Below are 18,626 nucleotides of genomic sequence, written 5' to 3' on the forward strand. Positions count from 1 at the left end.
TGCAAACACAATGGAGAAAGCTTAAAGGCGCAAGGAGAAAGGCAGTGAAATAAATACCTTAAGGAGCAGCTAAATAGCAGAAGGCCAGAGGAGCCCCACACCATAGGACAGTCAAGGTCAGAGTGAAACGGAGAGAGAGGAACACAAACACACATATAGAAGTACAGACAAGACAAGAGAAAACAACAGAGAACAGACATACATAATGTGTGGATGCAAGAAAAAACTAAAAGGTTAGGGCTGCACAGAAAAGCCTTGAGTAAGGCTGCACCCTAATCTTTAAGGAATAGTTCAACGTTTTGGGAAATACACATGCTTGCTTTCTTGGCGCGAGTTAAGATTAGAAGATCGATACCACTCTTACATCTGTACAGTAAGTACTGCACGAATGTACAGCCAGTAGACAGTTAGCTTAGCTTAGTGTAAAGACTGGAAACAGGTACCCTGGCTCTACCCTGTCCCAGGTACAGTAACTTGGCTGGACGCCAAAACAGTCCAGCACAAACGACAACCACAACACTTTGATTTTTGTACAGATTAAGTAAACAAGATATAATGTAGTCTAGCATTGCCAGACCGTCCTCAATAGCGCTGCTGTGGAGGGTCTGGCTAGTCCACACAATATTCAAGGATGGTAGAATAACATGCTCTGGTTTGTTGGCATTTCTTTAAACCAATCACGATTGTCAAGCCCCGGACAAAATGACGGTGCCTCTGCAAAATAGCCTTTTGAAGTAACTTGTTTCGGTGTACATGTTGCTTGTTCAAAGGTTGTTTTAGTCGTGCAACAGAAAACTCAGATTGGACAGATAGTCTAGCTAGCTGTCTGGATTTACCCTGCAGAGATCTGAGGAGCATTTAACCATAGTCCCCATAAATCCAACAGAGTTTAGAATGCCAACACAAAGAAAGTGGATAGTGACAGACATCCGGCCAAAATGAGGAACATCCGGCGGAATTTCTGGCGGCACCTGAACAACCCCGGACGTGGAATGTCGTTGATATAGACTAGATATAATGTGTAAACTAGTGAGCTTCAGAGGAGCTAGTAAGCTGTTGTTGTTTTCTTTAGCGGGGTTAGTTGTTTCTCCCCATCTCCAGGGCATACAGACATAAGAGTGATATCAATCATCTCTTCTAACTCTCGCCAAGGAAGTGAAGAAGCATATTTCCCTAAATGTTGAACTAGTCCTTTAAGTACCTACTTAAGATGCTGTCTAATATACCGCATTTCATTTTATGTGCAGCCCTACGAAGGCCATACAGAGAGTAGATAAGAGTAAAGTTCAGGAAAATCAGCACAAAGAGACATGACAAAGGTGAAGAAAACAGATAGTACAAGGTGTAAAGACCATCAAAGAGCAGAAGCCTAACATGAATAACACACGGAACCTAAAGATTAATGTCTAATAAGCGGCTGTATTAATTTAAATTGAACAAGACAGATGCATCACCAATTACAGAGCATGTCATCCAAAGGAAATCACAGCAGAGTTATTTACTTTTCACACAGCAGCACTTATTTACTATTCACACAGCAGCAGCTAGATCTTGCCACTGATTTTGAGCGATAGCATACAGTTGGACTTCTAGTCAGCCTACCTTTACCATGCCAGTGTTCTCTGAATTACTGTTCATCATGTCATTAAAGGATGTGAAAAGGTTCCTCAAGGACTCCATGAAGTCGGCCTCTCCTTTGTTCTCATAGAGCCTGGGAGGGGATGAAGTAAAGAATTACATTGGCAGATGATCACAAGGCTGTTGTTTGTTTTATCCATGTATAAACAGCCCCGCCCGCAGTGGAAATAACAAGAGTTTGATGCCTTCCTGTTAAATCATTAAAAGCAGCCAGCAGAATGGGCCATGTGTGCTATCAATGCAAATATTATTGGATCGGAGCCACAGACATCACTCTTGCTGCCAGCCAGATTAGCATTTAAACAACATGACAAGACCCTGAAGCACCTGCCTGCTGTCATGTGGAAACAAAAATCTGAAAAATGAATGTTCTATGCTAATAACCCTCCTCAAATACTATACAAGGAACAGAAAGCAAACGTCATGTAAGGGTACAGTGACGTTACTTTGTAAATATTTCGAGGACATAATATTACTTATTTCTTCTGCTAGTTTGGTTATGTGGAGCAAATGCTGCCCAGCGACTGCAGAGAATAAAAGCCAATGATCACAGAACAACTGCAGAAAACGCTTCCCCCAATGTCTAAGTGTATGGGGACACAAAACAGGGCTTCCTCAATAATCCCCCCACAAATGCAAATGCTTTTTATCCCACTTGCAGAGCCCATCAATCTCCACAAACTGGGTATTATCTGTAAATGAGCCATGTTGTGCTCCCTGCAAGGTAATTAAGTGTGTCAACAACTCACAATTTAATAAATTAAAAATTAGGATTTGTGAGAGAAATTAAAATAGTTTGAAAACACACAGTGAAGCAGATCAAAGAGGGATGAAGTGTTCACATCAGATTTCGCTGGCTTACTTCCAGAGAGGTGGGTTTTGTTGTGCCACAATCTCTCATGGGGCTGCAGGTATTACATGGTCAAGGATAGTCACTGTTGAGGGCTTACAGAAATCATAGGATTAGAGGCATCCATCTCAGGGCTCCCACAACAACAATTACTTAAAGCTGCATCTCACCTGCAGCACCAAGGAGCGGAGTGAGCTCCTGACAGCCACACCAGTCTCAGGTCACAGGGGGGAAAGTTTGTAATTAGAGTGTCTCCTCTGCCATTTCATTTAAATGTTCCACTGGGCTGCAATGACTAGCCCAACGCGTGCTGATGTAGCCTTGATACCTTCTAGTCAGAGCTGCATGAGAGGCTTCAACAAACGCAGCTTTATAGTTAAGAAGAATGTCTAACCCTGAGTCTAACTCGGCAACAATGGCAACCAGACAAAGAAAAGTGTTTCAACAAAGGACATAACACAGACAGGAGGTCCACCTTACGGTTGGAGGTTGCTGTCAGTTATCCTGCGACAGAAACCACTTGACACACACTATAAACATTGACAGCTCTACAAGGGAGTTGCTGTAGTCTGATATGTGTGGTAAAGGACAAGGCGTCCTCTAGACTTCGGACAGAAAACTAATCAAACTGTGCACACTCCATTAGACCAGGATCATACATCAGCCCCTCAGCCGCCACCAGCTTCATTCCGTGGCTCTACAACATTTCCATCCATTTAACGTCTCCACAGCCAATTATAAACACATCCATAGAAATCTCCTCAGCACAGAGACCATTCATTTTCACCGGTTTCCAACTTCATTCCACAGCAGTGGCATACTGTGAAGAACACAATCAAAGCTGCACACAATATTGATTTTGTATTATGAAATAACACTGAAAACAAAGTATTATTTCAGGAACAACTACAGCAACAAAGCAATTATAATTATTAGTAAGACTAACCAACAAGTGATACATACATATACATATATATATTTATAAAGACAACCAAAGAATACTGTGTAGACAATGACAGTATGTCTGCAAGCATGTGTGCATATAAACATGTACTATATATTAAATAAAAATATATGTATCTACATTGTCAACAGATATCATAATATGTACATATTATGTGTGTGCATCAGGACATACTGGTTAAAAAGGACTCTGGAGCGGACAATAAACTTGAAGATGTACTCGAGAGCCTTCATGGCCTTCAGCAGCTGTTCTGTCAGCTTCTCAGCGTTGTCCACATAGTTCTTCAGAACTTTTGTCAGCTTCCTACAAACACAATCATTTATAGAGTTTGTTAAATCTGCTAATCCCAAAATGGGATATCATTTATTAAATGTCCTTGGTTTATTTGAACAGAGGGTAATTAACTCACGTGTACGCCAGTGTGGCACTGAAATGCTTTCGAATGTAGGTCTCCAGAACAGGGTTAAAGTGCTGGAACTTTCGGTCAGCTATAAGCCCAATTATAAACACCTGTCAGAGAACAGAGACATATTCAGTAAAATGTAAACCACATAGCTCATAATGGAGAGCAGGAAAAACTGCCTGTCTTACCCAATATGCTAAAATAGATTGGGAAATGAAACAAGATTGCATTTGGGCATAAAGCCATTTTCTCTCAATTCGCTAGCCTGTAGATAATCTAGGACCCCAGACAACACAATCCCTACCTCCTTTCTCTGAAAGAGAAAACTATTCTTTTGAGATATACCCCATGATGTTAGGCGTTGGCATGGTTAGATAGGATTCTGTCAGATACTTTGTCAATACCTGATTTAATAAATGAGCCAATTTCTTTTCTTTTTTTTTCTCTTTTGCCTTCTTCGTGCTCTATCTTGCAGTAAAATGCAGACCTTTCTTGTTCAACAAACATGAATGAAATGCTACCCCAGTGCTACAAATTCACGCAGATTAAGAATGCAGCTGTGATACCACATGAGATGCTGTGTGTTTGCATTTCCCTCTGTAAATGATAAGCACAGCTCTTATTTACAAACAATAGAGAACAATTTGTCAGCTACAATATACACATTTTCTACAGTTTGGGCTCTATAATCTAGTACACTGGATGTAAAATGAGACACTGACTGTGGTTGAAGTGCTTACTTTGGAGTTTGAGAGAGTTCACATCCACACTGTTACCTTAAACTGTAGTAGAAATCACAACTATATTAAAGTCAAGCCCCATATTGTTTAATTTCAAATCCAGTGGACTGAAGTACAGAGCAACAAAAAATATCTGTCCAAATACTTGGACTGCACTGGCATGTTGAGTTAACAGAGATGCAGGTAGGTGTCCCAGTTGAGGCATTGTCCCCTGAGGCGAAACCCTTTCACACATTTTTTGTGCATTCTTGTGGGGATTTAGGGTGTGTACTCTATATACTTTCTAACACATTTTGTCACAGAACATGTTTGCCAAAGTAAAGTCATTTTATCTTCTTTTTGCTTCTCTTAGAAAGCTAAAAAATTACTCTTTATGGCACAAATTAATCATATCACAGTACAAAGATTTTGGAATTATTCTTATGATACTTTGATGGTTTACAGTTCTCTCTCAGAACAAAAACAGATTGCTTGGTTAACCTCGTAGTTTAGAGCTACAGCAGAACCCTCTGCTGGTATGAATGTTGCTCTGCTGTTACGGTTTGCTTCTTTGCTTACCAAGGCATCGAACACCAAAGTATCAAAAGTGTCACTGTCAGAGTTCTCCATCATGATGTTGAAGAGAGCATCCAGAGTGTCTTGCAGAAACTAGAATGACAGATGCACAGCAGCATGTTATGGCAGGCAAACAATAAAACATAGCACTCAAAAAGACATGGAAATGCAAAGTCTCAGTCTCACTGCAAAACGGCAAAACTGCTTTCACTGCTCTTCCAAATCCAGCCAAGTCAAATTGATAATCTTTTCCTTCTTTTAGGGAGGACATCCAGCCGGTGACATTAAAGTGATAAATTGCCTTAAGCCGAGTAAATTTATCAGTCATATCAAAAGGAACGAGAGATACAAATTCAAATAACAGAGTAAGATTTAATCAGACACATGGTATGATTACATGATAACAGTCAAACCAAGTATGGATCTTAGTGTGTTGTTTTCCACTGTTTGTGCCAGAAAGTGGAAGCAGAAAGCCAGCAGCAGGGGGACCTGGGCATCCCAATTAGAGCTGGTCGATACAGTTCAAATCATTGGACTAATACTGTGCTGATAATAAAATAAATGATATTTTTTGGGCACCTGGATAGCTCAGTTGGTAGAGTGGGCACACATATATAGAGGTTTACTCCTTGACACAGTGGGCCCGGGTTCGACCCTTTGCTGCATATCATTCCCCCCTCTCTCTCCCCTTTCATGTCTTCAGCTGTCCTGTCAAAAATAAAGGCCGAAAATGCCAAAAAAGTATTTGAGAGAAAGTATCTAAAAAAAAAAAAAAAAAAAAACGCAATTGATGTTGAATGCCATGAATTGGATTATGCACACAAGTAAAACAAAAACGTTAATAACTAATTTAGTTCATTTTGTATTTAATAGTTGTTGGATATCATTGATTTGGACAATTCTGTTTATTTAAAAACAGAATTCAACATGATGATTATGATCACCAGGATAGGAATCTACTGAAAGATGATTAACAATAATATTAAAGTGTTATCAAGTCTGAATCCCAAATAATATGAATGCTAACATGTTGAATATGAACCCCTATAACCTTTTTGGTATAACCATATGGCAAGTGAACTCCTGCTCTGAGAGTGCTATTTGCTACCCATTAGGCACCCTTCACAGCTGTTAACATGAGCCAATATAGTTCTATGGCAACAGTAATATTTTCCCTGTCAGCAGTACCTCCAGAAACACTAACTATATACCCCCTCCTTCTCTGGGGAAACATGCTCCATTTACTCAACCAATTCTGAGGCAATGTGAAAACAGATGTAAAAATGTTGCAAACAGAGCCATCACTCTATACTGTGCTTGGCCTGTCATCTCGGGATGGATGAGATTCACCGTGCTCTGAACGAGAAACAAACAGTGTTCACTATGTGGAGTTGAATGCACGATGCAATCTCGCGAAGGCCAGACTGCCTGACAGAAACGCGACAGGGGATGGGGTCGCTCACTCAAAAAACAGTGTCACGTGGCCGGCTTGGCTCAGTTGGTATACACATATATTGAGGTTTATTCCTCGACGCAGAAGGTCCAGGGTTCGAGTCCGACCTGTGACAATTTCCTGTATGTCTTCCCCCTCTCTCTCCCCTTTCATATCTAGCTGTCCTATCCATTAAAGGTGGAAATGCCCAAAAATTATTTAAAAAAAAACTCCCAGAATGTATATATGATCTATTCTTAATGCATAGTATATAATATACAACACATGCCCATAACTACGTATGTATACCCTGTTGATAAATTGTCTTATAAATGCCAAGCTGAAAGTGTTATCTAATTGCACAGTGACAGCCTCGGAGCGCTTTGGAGAGATTGAGTTCTAATGTGCTGAGAATAATAATCACACCCCTGTGGTTTAATGAACTGGTCCAGCTGTGGTTGACACATCTATCTGGTCTGATCAAAACTGTTTCTGTGAAGGACTTCCTGAGATACGCTGCAATCTGCCAGCCAGCCAGCCCCCCCCCCCCCCCCCCCAACTAGCCCATGCTAAACTTTATCTAGAGAGTGATTAATTCATCTGCCCCACGCTGAGCACTTAAGGGCCTGCCTATACTTCTGACAGCAGGTCATCTCCTGCCCTTCGGTACACTGTGTGTGGTGCTATGTGCTCCCACCTCGCTGTAATAAAATAAATAAAATAAAACTAGCAACCTGTTCCCTTCGCAGTGAAATCATTTGTGAAACTGCTGCCAAGAAGCTGTAACTTTCAAGAACACTAAGGATTGTGACTGCCTTGTTTATGTCACCGGCTGTTGAGAATTTTTTTTTTTGTTAATCTGTATCCAGGTATATATATATATATCATTAGTTTTTACTCCAGCTTTGAATGCACTAGTTTTGTGACTCATCAATGAAACTAAGACAACAGACAGTGCAGTCAGCAGATTGCAGGGTTACTTTGGCCCTCTGACCTTGACGACCTCGCCACCTTCCACCTTCATCAGCTGACGGAGGTTCTGCTGCAGCAGGCTGGTGTTGGAGCGCCACTTCAGCAGGCCGAGTAAGTCCACTGAAACAACCAAACAAACAAACATAAAAGTTAATCACCACAAAGCACAGTGTGAAGTTCTTTGCCCTGCCAATGGTAATACAGCACGAAGAGAGATGGAGAGGCAGCAAGACAGGCAATCAAGGTTGAACATTTGAATTTAATGAGTGTTGTGGGGCCATTTGTTGAAGAGGTTCCGTCGCGTCCCTCCCCTCCCCCCTTACGCACGCCAGTTTGTAAATTTCCTAAACACAGTGTTAGTCCTTCTATTAGATCTCTCACTTTAATCATTGAAAATGAATTTAGGCACAAGAGGATGAGTCATGATGTGATTAATCACGCTCAAAGGAGCACTCGTTCAGACCACCTTTGGCAGATTACCAAATAGGGAGCTTTAAAAATTAACTCATGTCAGGTTGTTAAGCCAGCTCTGTGAACACCAGTGACACCTTATTTTAAAAGCGCCTATATTACACTCATTTTCAGGTTCATAACTGTATTTTAAGGTTGTACCAGAATAGGTTTACATGGTTTAATTTTCAAAAAAACACCATATTTTTGTTGTACTGGTTGTACACAGCTCTCTCTCACTGCTGCAGATCCTCTTTTCACATGGTTTCTGTTTTAGCTACAGAGTGAGACCTCTTTTCTTCTTCTTCTTCTGTACTATCTTTGATTGCACTCACATGCGCAATAGCTCAGATGTAGATCGTGTCAGCTAGCTAACTCTAGAGACAGTAAAAGAAAGGCTGTTTCTCCAACTTTGGTCAGTTACAAGGCAGGATTAGCTGGGAGACTTCTAAATGAGGGCGCACATGTAAGTAGTTCTTTTGTAGATTATGGTGAACTTGTGTATTTTGTAGCAGTGCTTTGCTATTGAGAACGAGGTAGCATGCTAGCGTTAGCATTAGTGTTGGCATGCTAACGCTACGAGCTAACGGTTGTGGTTAGCCAGCTCGTTTCGGATTGTGACGTCACAAGCCGGGCCGATTTTTAACAGCTCACCTGGAGACTGAAGGCAGGACACATTCAGAAACCGTATCTCACTCAAAACAGCATGGATGGATTTTTTTTTAAAGTTTGTATGTGTGTGGAAGCACCAGAGACACAAAATAACTCCCCAAATCCCAGAAAAAGTGTTTTTTTCATAATATGGGCACTTTAAGAGGTAAAAAGCATTTCATTAATAATTGATTAATCAACTAATCGTCACCGCAATAGTCCAGTCCAGTGGCCCGTTTCAGGAAGGAGGTTTAACAAACTCTGAGTGTAACCCTGAACACTGAGTTGATTTACCCTGAGATGAGAAACTGAGTTTTCGGTTCCAGAACAGCTGATTTGAGTTGGGTTCAACTGAGAGTAGGTTCCCTCAGATTTAAGAGCGTGCACCACCACTATAAAAAGGCAGCACGAATGGAGCCATGATATTACGATTCACCATGGCAACAACCACAAACAAACTGGTCGGCGCAAATACTCATGCGCACACACAGCAAGTTTGAACATATATTTTGTCAAAAAAGCAACACAGCGGCTGCTGCAAAAGAGAAAGAATTTGCTCGGGAGAAAATTGCTGCTAGAGTAAATGTGTAAGTTCTATAAATAGTGTATTAATATCATATTTAATCATAAGTATCATATTACTGTTGAAATGGTATTGAACCTATAATCTATTTCATTTAGGTGCAATCCCGTGGTGAAAAAGTCCTAGGTACTGAGGCTGCAGCACCATCATTAACAGAATAATAATTAATAATCTTTTATTTCAAAGGGTTTACATCATTCACCGGCAATCCTGTGGAACTCCTTTTAAATGGCTCTCACTGGTTTGTGTCCAGGGAACACTACAAAAACGTCTAAAACACGTTTCAGAGCGAGTCACACTCTTCTAACGGCACTACTTGGCTTTACTAATATGCTCCACATCACCAATGTTGTAAAGAAAACGTAATGCTACACAAATAATCTGCTGGGATGTAAGAGCATGTCCACGATGGGTGACGTTAGTGATATGAGTACGGATAATGTTATGTAGGCTACATAACTGATAGACTGGGAAGAAAAATGAGACCGCTCAAATAGGTAGGCTAGTATCTGGAAATAAAAATACATCTATAGTCAGGGCCTCAATATCATCTCCCGACGTATGTTTAACTCCCTGAGAAGGAATACAGCTTCTTCATCAACAGGATCGTCGACAAAAGGAAATGCCATGTTTGAGAAACTGCCTAACACAGTTAATCAACCAACCCTGTTTGTTTAACAAACCGCACTAAAATGTGCCTGATACAGACTGAATGAATGAATGAGGAAATGAAAGAGCGCTGTGTCAGAGGGAGGAGACGGAGAGAAACTTGAGGTTTATTGAAGAAAATCTGCTCCCGACCTGGTTAGGTTCACGGGCTCAGTTACCGTAGTAACTGACTCTGAGGTTAAGTTACCTCTCTTTCTGAAATGGGCTGGAGTAACCTCTCTCTCTCTCAGGTTTGATTAACCTCCCTTTCTGAAACAGAAAACCCAGAGTTTCCCTCATCTCAGGGTTAACAAACTCAGAGTTTTCACTAAACCTGCTTTCTGAAACGGACCCTGATATAAGGCAGAAAGAGAAACTTCTTATAGCAGATTCATGGTGTATTATTAGCCAAGCCTGCATCGAAAAAGCAGCAGGGAAACATGGTTTACAGAGACGCCCAGCCTGACATACCTTCCTGGGGACCCTAGCTGCTCCCTCTCTCTGCTCGCCACGCCTGATTGAACAAGGAAGAGCTGATCAAGCATGGCGAGACATTGATATATGTCTATCATCTGCAGACCTGACAACCTATCAGGGTTCAGTCACAAGACCCCATCTAAACTACCAGGAACCCCTTCCCCAAGGACACATACATTTGAAAATTGACAGTTTAGCAGCTCAGAGAGACAAATGTAATAAAATGAGAATAAATCATCCGGCGGCTTGGTCCCACTGGGGCACTGCTGTTAGAGGCCACGCTGGGTGTGTGGGGGATTTGGTTGGCATGGGAGTTTCAAGAGGAGGGCCTTCGATAAACAATATCTGCTTGAGAATGGATGTCAGAAGAAGAGTGGTGGAATAATTAATTCTGGAAGAATTGGTTACATTGTCACTGCACAACTGAAATGCAGTTTATTAATACATTTAATTACAGTCTCGCCTCTCATTAGCACTTTTGTTCATTTTTACAAGCAATCACAACCACTGAGTAGTCTTAATAGCTTGTTTTTTTTCTAACAGTAACAGCCTTGTATTTGGTTATAAAGTTTAAAAGTCCAGGTCTTTTTTGTTTAAACAGTGATGCAAGAGCAGCTTTACACACAGTAAAAACGTACTTCTCGACTTTTAAACTATTTTTTAATTCTATATTTTTCCAGCCAAGTAAGGAACAGGATGTTAATATACATCTTTCACCAGTCATGGTCCTCTGCCAGCTCTGCTGTCATTGGATGTCTGCTTCTCCTCCAGCCTCAGTTTAGTGAAGCACACTACAAATACCCAGGGATGAGCCAGCAGCACTTCACACGAGCTCCCAGCACTGGGAGACCGCATGCATAAATCTAGCTTAATTAAAAACAGTGTTTCATCTCAGATGTGGGGATCAGGGATGTGGTCTCATGTATGAAGCAAGCAGTCTGTTGCAAGGGGCATTCAAGTGCCATCTCCCCACCACCACCCACTGCCACCCCCTTTTGCCTGAATAAGTCTTCAGGAAAAATGGCTTGTGGGCAACCAGTTAGCCTGAGGTGAATATGAATTGAGCAGATGATGAAATTTAGACAGACTTTAGGCTACAACTAATGTTGCAATTTATGTTGATTATATTTATAATTAATCAATCCATTATATGTTCTCTAAATAGCAAATAATCGGAATTTCCACAGCGCTCAAGGGGACATCTTCAAATTGCTTACTTTAGTTGGGGCAGCAGTGGCTCGGGAAATAGAGCAGGTTGTCAAACTAATAGCTAGCAAGACATTGAACCAAAACGGCCTCAATTGTCAGGCAACACTTTGGGTGAGTGTGCTTTACAGTTCAGCCCATTTACCATTTACTAAGGTCTGAGCAACACTACAAAACCAACCTGGTTCATCTACAATGATATACCACAGAGAAAAGAAGCACATCTTCACTGTAAAGAAGAATGTGAAGAATTGTTGTCTATCAACTAGCTGTCAACCAAAAGCATTGTTGGAGGGTGAAGAGTGAGTAAGTGAGTGAGTGAGTGAGTGAGTGAGTGAGTGAGTGAGTGAGTTGTTTAGGTGGGAGTTTTAAAGAGCCTCTAGCTTTTAATAAAGCAGGTAGACTCTGGCACAGTCGGAGAGATTGGCTCTGCATTGCTTTATTAAAAGAACTCAAAGCTTTTCCTACAGCTTTGGCGTGGGATGACATCCCATGGGAGACACACACACGGATGCACACGCGCACACACAAACCTCTCTGTTTAATCAAACTCTGTGTGCAGTGATGAGGCAGCCTGATCCCCAAGCACCTATTGGTGCCTTGCAAATTACCACCACAAAGTGCCAGGTAAATATCAGCAGTGGAGCTGCTCTACCAGAGTGAATCTTCTCACCGGGACACACACTGCTGCGCATCTCTCTCACACAGGGAAAAAGAGAAAGCGTAGATAAGAAAGCAAGGTGGACAAATGGGGAGAAAAATGCTGCGGATTGATTTCTTCTTGTATGTTATATACTGTACATCTACAGTTCAGACAAGGGTTTGAGCTACTAGCATTACTTCCCTAGCTAGTGTAATCAGTGTGGGCGGGTTCTGCTTCTGTAACTGAGGCTGCTGACATCTCCACCCACTGAGCAGTCATTTAAATGACAACTTTAAGCGTAGACTACACTTAATAACCCTCAAAGGGAACATTACTGTAAGAACATACAAGGTTGTACGTCTAACCAAGGCCTGTTCTGGGGTCCGCAGCGACCTCATTACTGAGGCTTTGCGAACGTTTATTGTGCATATCGGGGCCACATAGAGAAGAGCGACAGCGAAAAATTTAGTTTTCCCCCCATGCAGGTCCCTGTTAGACAGTAAAGATTCACCACAAGGTCCCATAAGGCATCTGCATTAGTATGTGGCTGGTAGAGAGAAAACTTCTGTTCCTCTTCTTCAAAATGACTGTCAGGTGAAAATCCTGTACTTCCAAAATACCAGTAGCCTCGTGAGACCGTCCTGATCTCGCGAGCTCCAGTTTTCCACTCGCAGATCAGTCTGGCATCTTGAGGTAGAGAAAATTTGGAGCCGTTAGCCAAACGACCGGGCCAATCAGCGTTGGTTTTGAGGTGGGTTAGGTGGTAATAGACAGATGGTTTATCCAATCAGCTAACCAGTATTTTCAGACAGCGGTAGCCATAATTCTGTTAGCCGCTCGCTAATGGTTTTTTTCTCTTGGATCCTTCTTTTGGAATATGGTCCGGGAACCTGAAATGGTGTCTTTTATTCCTAAATTCTTGTTACACAAACGGCAAATATCCTTTACCGACATGTTGCTTGCATGCTGAGCTAACGAGCTATGCTTTGCCTGCAGCAGCAGGGGCTTGTGGTTGTATTTTTATACGCTTCGTGGATCTGATTGGTTGATTTGGCCCGTCTATCACCAACATAGGTGATAGACAGATGGTTCATCCAATCGGCTAACCAGTATTTCCGCCCCTTCCCAAAAGTTCTCCATCGGAAAGTTCCCAGATGGATATGCCGAGCAAATGCGAAGCAATCCATCTGGCGGAGTCAGGTTAGAATACCAGCACTCAAGAGCAAAAACCATGTTGTTTTTTTTTTAATCATACAAAAAGGTGCTGAGATGGTTCCATAAGTGCAAGAGGCCTACAACTTTTGCAACTCGGACCGTCCTGTAATGTGAGCAGAGACACTAAAGTCACAGAGTCTATGACCTCAGATGCAGTGTCCATAATAGTTACATTAGCATAGCAACAATGCAGCACCTCTGTTTATTGATGTACTCACTGAAATCTATGAATGCAGCAACATTACTAAAACAAAGTAAGCGAGTGCAAGAAACACATGCTGTCAGATCAGAAGCTCGTACAGCTTTTAAACAAACCTCCAGGTTGGCCAAACTTATCTGGAAGCCTGTTGTAAACATCAATCCTAGTTTACAGACTAAACTCCTGGGTCAACTTTAACCTACTGTAGTTGTGCATGCACAGTTTTCCTGTGCAGTGAGTGATCATTACCAACATATTGGGTGCACTTGCTTTCAGCTTTACCTCCAAATAAAGTGGTTTGGATAATCTGCCTGAACGTTAAAGCAATTTTGCCATGTTACTACATCAGAGCAGTCATTTTGGTGAGCAAAGTCATCATAACTTATATAAATTATGGGCACAAATAAGATCCAAGATGTTATAAAGTGCAACTATCGGTTAATGAAATGACATTTTTTTTAGACTTGGGTGTATTTAATAAATCACAAGTTGCTGGTCTTTTCTGGCCTTATTTTACTGAGCACTGCATTCCCTTTGCGCACGCACAGTTTGAGTATGTATACAACAACAGAGAATAAATCTTCCGGTGTCATCAGGGGATCTGTTACTACGGAATCTGCTCGCAGGATCACAAGGATACCGAGTGACAGTGCGCTCAGGCGGTTATTCGCGATTCACAGGGAACCGTGAACATTCGTAGCCTTTAATTTAAATAAATTCAAAAGGGATTATATCGTGCACCCGAGGAAGATAAAAACAGGTTTGTAGTGCTTCTTTTCACAGGGATATACAAGGATTATTCAGTGAGCACTCTGATACCGCAAAAAGACTACATAGCGCTTGACCAGAGAAAACATAAATTTGCTTCAACAGTTCACTCCAAGCGTTTCCTTTCACGCTGCCCTTGTCTGACTATTTGAAATGATCTTCGTGTTACCATGAATAAAAACATAAGGGCATGATGTAGCCCTTTTCAAACAGCATGTTGCTTTGGGCAAGTAAAACAATTAATCAATTCAATTCTAGTCACAGTTAGCCTGCGGTGAATCGGTCCCTTCTTCATTCCAACTCTTTCAGGCTGTGGCCAAAAAACACACAGAGGATTGAGGAAGCTTTCATTTTGGCTCTAATGAAAATGGTGACTCAGTTTTGCATACCAAAAGAAAAAAAAAAAAAAAAAGAAGTCCAATGCAACAAGCGCAGAGGAAAGCATAGCAGACGGATTTAGGATTGTTCTGTTTAGAGTGTGAAATCAGAGCTACTATAGGAACACTCGACCACAGACCAGATTTTCACACAATCAACACGGAGACAATCCCAAGGTTATGAACGCAGTCTGGAAATACCAACACATCCAAGGGGGTTTACAGTAATGCCTGTTGGGATTTATAAACGTGTGAAGGCTGGGGGAACACAAGAGGTCAAAATCCTTAATCCATGAGCCACAGAGCAGAGATGGGGATTCCCTTATCTTAATAAGTCTAGATCTTCTCAGCACCCTGGGAAATTACTCCGCCAGACTGACAGCAGTAAACCGAGCCGGGCTGTCGTTCGCTCAGCAGAGATGGACTGAAATTTACTGACTGACACTGACACTGATGGGAGTAAGCTAAGGTAGAGAAAGTAGGTTAGAAGAAGAAAAGGATGAAGGGCAACCCTTGAGCGAGGACAAACGACCAACATGTGACAAGTGTTAAGACCAGGTGGAAGAAGCAAAGGATGGCAGAGGTCCCGGAGTCCTACTTTAAGTGATATATGGTTACCGGGCATGGATAATATGTCTTTCAAAGTCAGAGGCTGTGGCCCAAAACTTGTTTCAAAATCCAGGGTCTACTTGGCTAAAACACAAGAATAGATTTTTCTTCAGTGAGAGCTCTTTTAATGTAGTACATGTGGAAATGGTTACTACCGGACTTACGTTTCTCGGGGCTGCATATAAGCAAACGTTCAGGTGTTCAGTTGTGTGTGTTTCTTTTATACCTGTACAGATTGGGGGTACGTACTCACTAGGAAGCTGTGTCACGTTTAGGAAACCACAATGTGAAGAAGAAGCATGATTCTAGCTTCAGAAAGGCACTTTGTAGAAAAAAAGATAAAAGGCAAAAGAATGCGAAACAGACACAAATGCTAATCAAAGTATAGAAGTGGTTACCGTTCTGGGTGAGCTTGGTGGAGCAAACCAGGGTGGAGATCTGGAAGGAGTCCTTGCTGATGGTACAGTTGCCGAGGTTCTGGGTGCTTTTCCCGGTGGTGGAGTAGCCCTTCTCCTCTAGCTCCAGCTTTGTGGCAGGAAGGTTCAAGTACTGAGAAGAATCCTCCAGCTTCTTTGCTTCTGCCTGGTTTTCCAGGAAAAGAAAAAGAGAAATCCATATCTGCTGTTTATGTTGTAATGAAGTGTTATGTTCTATTACTAGGGTTTAATCCCGGGAAACGGGATTCCTGGGAAATCTGATCAAAACCATTTCCCGGGAAAGGTTATGACGGGAAACGGGAAATAAAATAAAAAATAGGCAAGGAGTGCGTGTCTATTATTCTCATACAGTAACGTTGATGCAGGCAACGGTAGCTACGGTAATAAAGGCTCCCTAAATCATTACACAGGCTCAATACATTCATTCATTAAAGAAGAAGAAGAAGTTCATTACACAGCACGCACTACGCAGCTGGGCTACCTAGCTCCAGTTAATGATGTCTGCGGCCAGCTTTGTTTGGGATTATTTTGAAAGACCGGACAATGAAACAGCTCAGTCCAAGTTGTGTGACCGGTTTATAAGGTGTATTTGTATTTGGTTAACTTTGAGTGATTATTCCCGTTTGCAGCCTTTTACACATCCTCAACAGGCACAGAATGGATTTTGATAACGTAATGGTTTAGAAATCATTCAATGGTTTACTTAAGCATATTTCGTTAGTTTGTATAATAGATTTCTATAAAACATTGATTATATAAGGGTTGCCTAGATTTTCAGAAGACAAGTCCCAGACATTCCACCTGGCATTTCATAATTAGCGCAGCAGTAGATGTCACGCTGCAGCACGCAGCTCACTTGATCACGCAGCAGAATTGATCATTGCAAACTGTGTTGATGATGGACATAAACTGTGTTCTTTAGTCCTAAAAATGATACAAATAATATAAAAAATGTCAGTTTGGGATTTTGGGAACGCATATTTGAATGATATTAATACATTACCTGGGCTAAAAACAAACCAAAAAAACAGCCATTTCTCGGACATATCCCGGGATTCCCGGAATATGGGCTGTCTATTTCCCAGGATCTGATTCATCTCATTTTCGGGAAAAATATTAAACCCTATCTATTACTGTGTTGTTGTTGTTTTTTTCCAGATGTGTTTTCCTTGTCTAAAATATCCCTGAATCAAGTTTTTCTGCTAGTTGAGTAAGAGTAATAACAAAACTCTTTTGCCACAGTCAGAAAAATCTAATTGGGGGAAATTTTTCCCATATCAACTTTTCAATTAAGATAAATGGGCACAGTAACGCATAGGTATCATTATACAAGGGTTTTTAATTGGACAGTAATCTCATTTCACTGAGGGGGTTGATGCGTACCAACTACAATTCTCCATAGAAGGCAGTGAAGCCATTATTACTGCAGCTACTAATAAGACGGGCCAATTTCTCACCTTGGACTCATCTCTGTTGTGGTCACATGGGCCAGCCCAGCAGGTAGGCAGCCAGTAACAATCATACCAGAACACCACGGACTAACTGTGTTACGGGCTATTTCGCAATTACCTTGTACACGATGAGATCATGCTCGCCGTCCCTCAGAGTCGTCCCATCATACCTCATCAACTTCACGAAAGACAAGGCAAATATCTTCTCTGATTTGTCTTTGGCTGTGGGAGGAAGAAAAGAAACGTGGAAGACAGAAAACAGCCAGAGGGAAGATGTTGATCATTGTTGTTTACATTTGAGGTAGACTTTGTGTTCTTTATACTTTCTTTTATCTTTATACTTTACTTTCCTGTTTTTGTACACAAGGGTACTTTTGCTTTTTGTGTATATTTGCAAACTACAATTTTATATGACAAATGTGCATCTTCAGGAAATGAAAAGACAACATGAGAGCGGTTACAGGGGCAGGCTCTTTTGCAGTAAACCATGATGCAAGGCTGGCTTTACAACAAGTCATTAACAAGCTAGTAGACAAATAAAACAGATAATCCCAAATGTAAATCTCGGCACTACAGGCCCCGAGTCGGCTCCTGAGTTGAATTAACTGTTCCCTTCTGATGTCTGTATTAATGCTGTAACTGTATCTGTGCATGGGTTGTTTAATTATTTGTTTCAACTTCATTAAGAGTAACTATACTTGGGTGTGAATGAAGAGAAAATGGGAGGGGCAATATAAATGGTTAAATTACAAGCTGATATACTGTATGCAGCATCTGAACATTGATTTGATCATAATATAAATGTAATTTGAAAAATCATGTTTTCTGATATCAAAAGAAAAGCATAATTATCTTTCTTAAATAGTTTATTACTGCTATTCAAGCAACAAGGTTTGGATTGACATACCATGTGTGTGTCCACTTCCTCCTAGCATTTGAATAACGAAATAATAAAAATAATGAGAAAAGATGCTCATTGCTTGCTTGCTTGTGTGTGTGTGTGTGTGTGTGTGTGTGTGTGTGTGTGTGTGTGTGTGTGTGCACATGTTTGTGACTGTCTTTGGGGCTGTTGAGGGGAAGCGCTGCATAAACAAGCACAAGAGTTATGACTGTCCTGTAACCAAGCGTTTGGATAGGGCCACACATATCATCGTAGTGGATCAACAAGCTTAAATTTACGTGCAGGGAGACGTGATTCATCAAAGTATTGTGCGCATTCTATCTGCATAAATCCCCTCATCGGTTTACTGCCCGCAGCCTCGCCGGTGAATAATTGCCGGGCCTGCTCGAGAGGAACCAGTGGAGGGAAGAAACTGTATGCATGCCACCCAGTTGAGAAAAATGTATAGAGGACTTCC

At 41.4% G+C, this 18,626-nt stretch overlaps 1 protein-coding gene across 2 annotated transcripts in view; it reads right to left on the reverse strand.

Annotated features, from left to right (window-relative positions):
* dock1 (dedicator of cytokinesis 1) overlaps window positions 1-18,626 on the reverse strand; it is a 194,072-nt gene that overhangs the window by 130,890 nt on the left and 44,556 nt on the right. For both annotated transcript variants that reach the window (XM_028567274.1, XM_028567273.1), the window contains exons 17-23: window positions 17,387-17,490; window positions 15,779-15,962; window positions 7,577-7,674; window positions 5,154-5,243; window positions 3,862-3,962; window positions 3,627-3,755; window positions 1,603-1,711 (exon numbers count right to left, since the gene is read on the reverse strand). In XM_028567274.1, the coding sequence (XP_028423075.1) occupies window positions 1,603-1,711; window positions 3,627-3,755; window positions 3,862-3,962; window positions 5,154-5,243; window positions 7,577-7,674; window positions 15,779-15,962; window positions 17,387-17,490 (815 nt within the window). The remainder of the gene's footprint in view (window positions 1-1,602; window positions 1,712-3,626; window positions 3,756-3,861; window positions 3,963-5,153; window positions 5,244-7,576; window positions 7,675-15,778; window positions 15,963-17,386; window positions 17,491-18,626) is intronic.

This window comes from Perca flavescens, chromosome 21 (genome assembly GCF_004354835.1).
Source record: "Perca flavescens isolate YP-PL-M2 chromosome 21, PFLA_1.0, whole genome shotgun sequence".
Classification (NCBI taxonomy): Eukaryota; Metazoa; Chordata; class Actinopteri; order Perciformes; family Percidae; genus Perca; species Perca flavescens.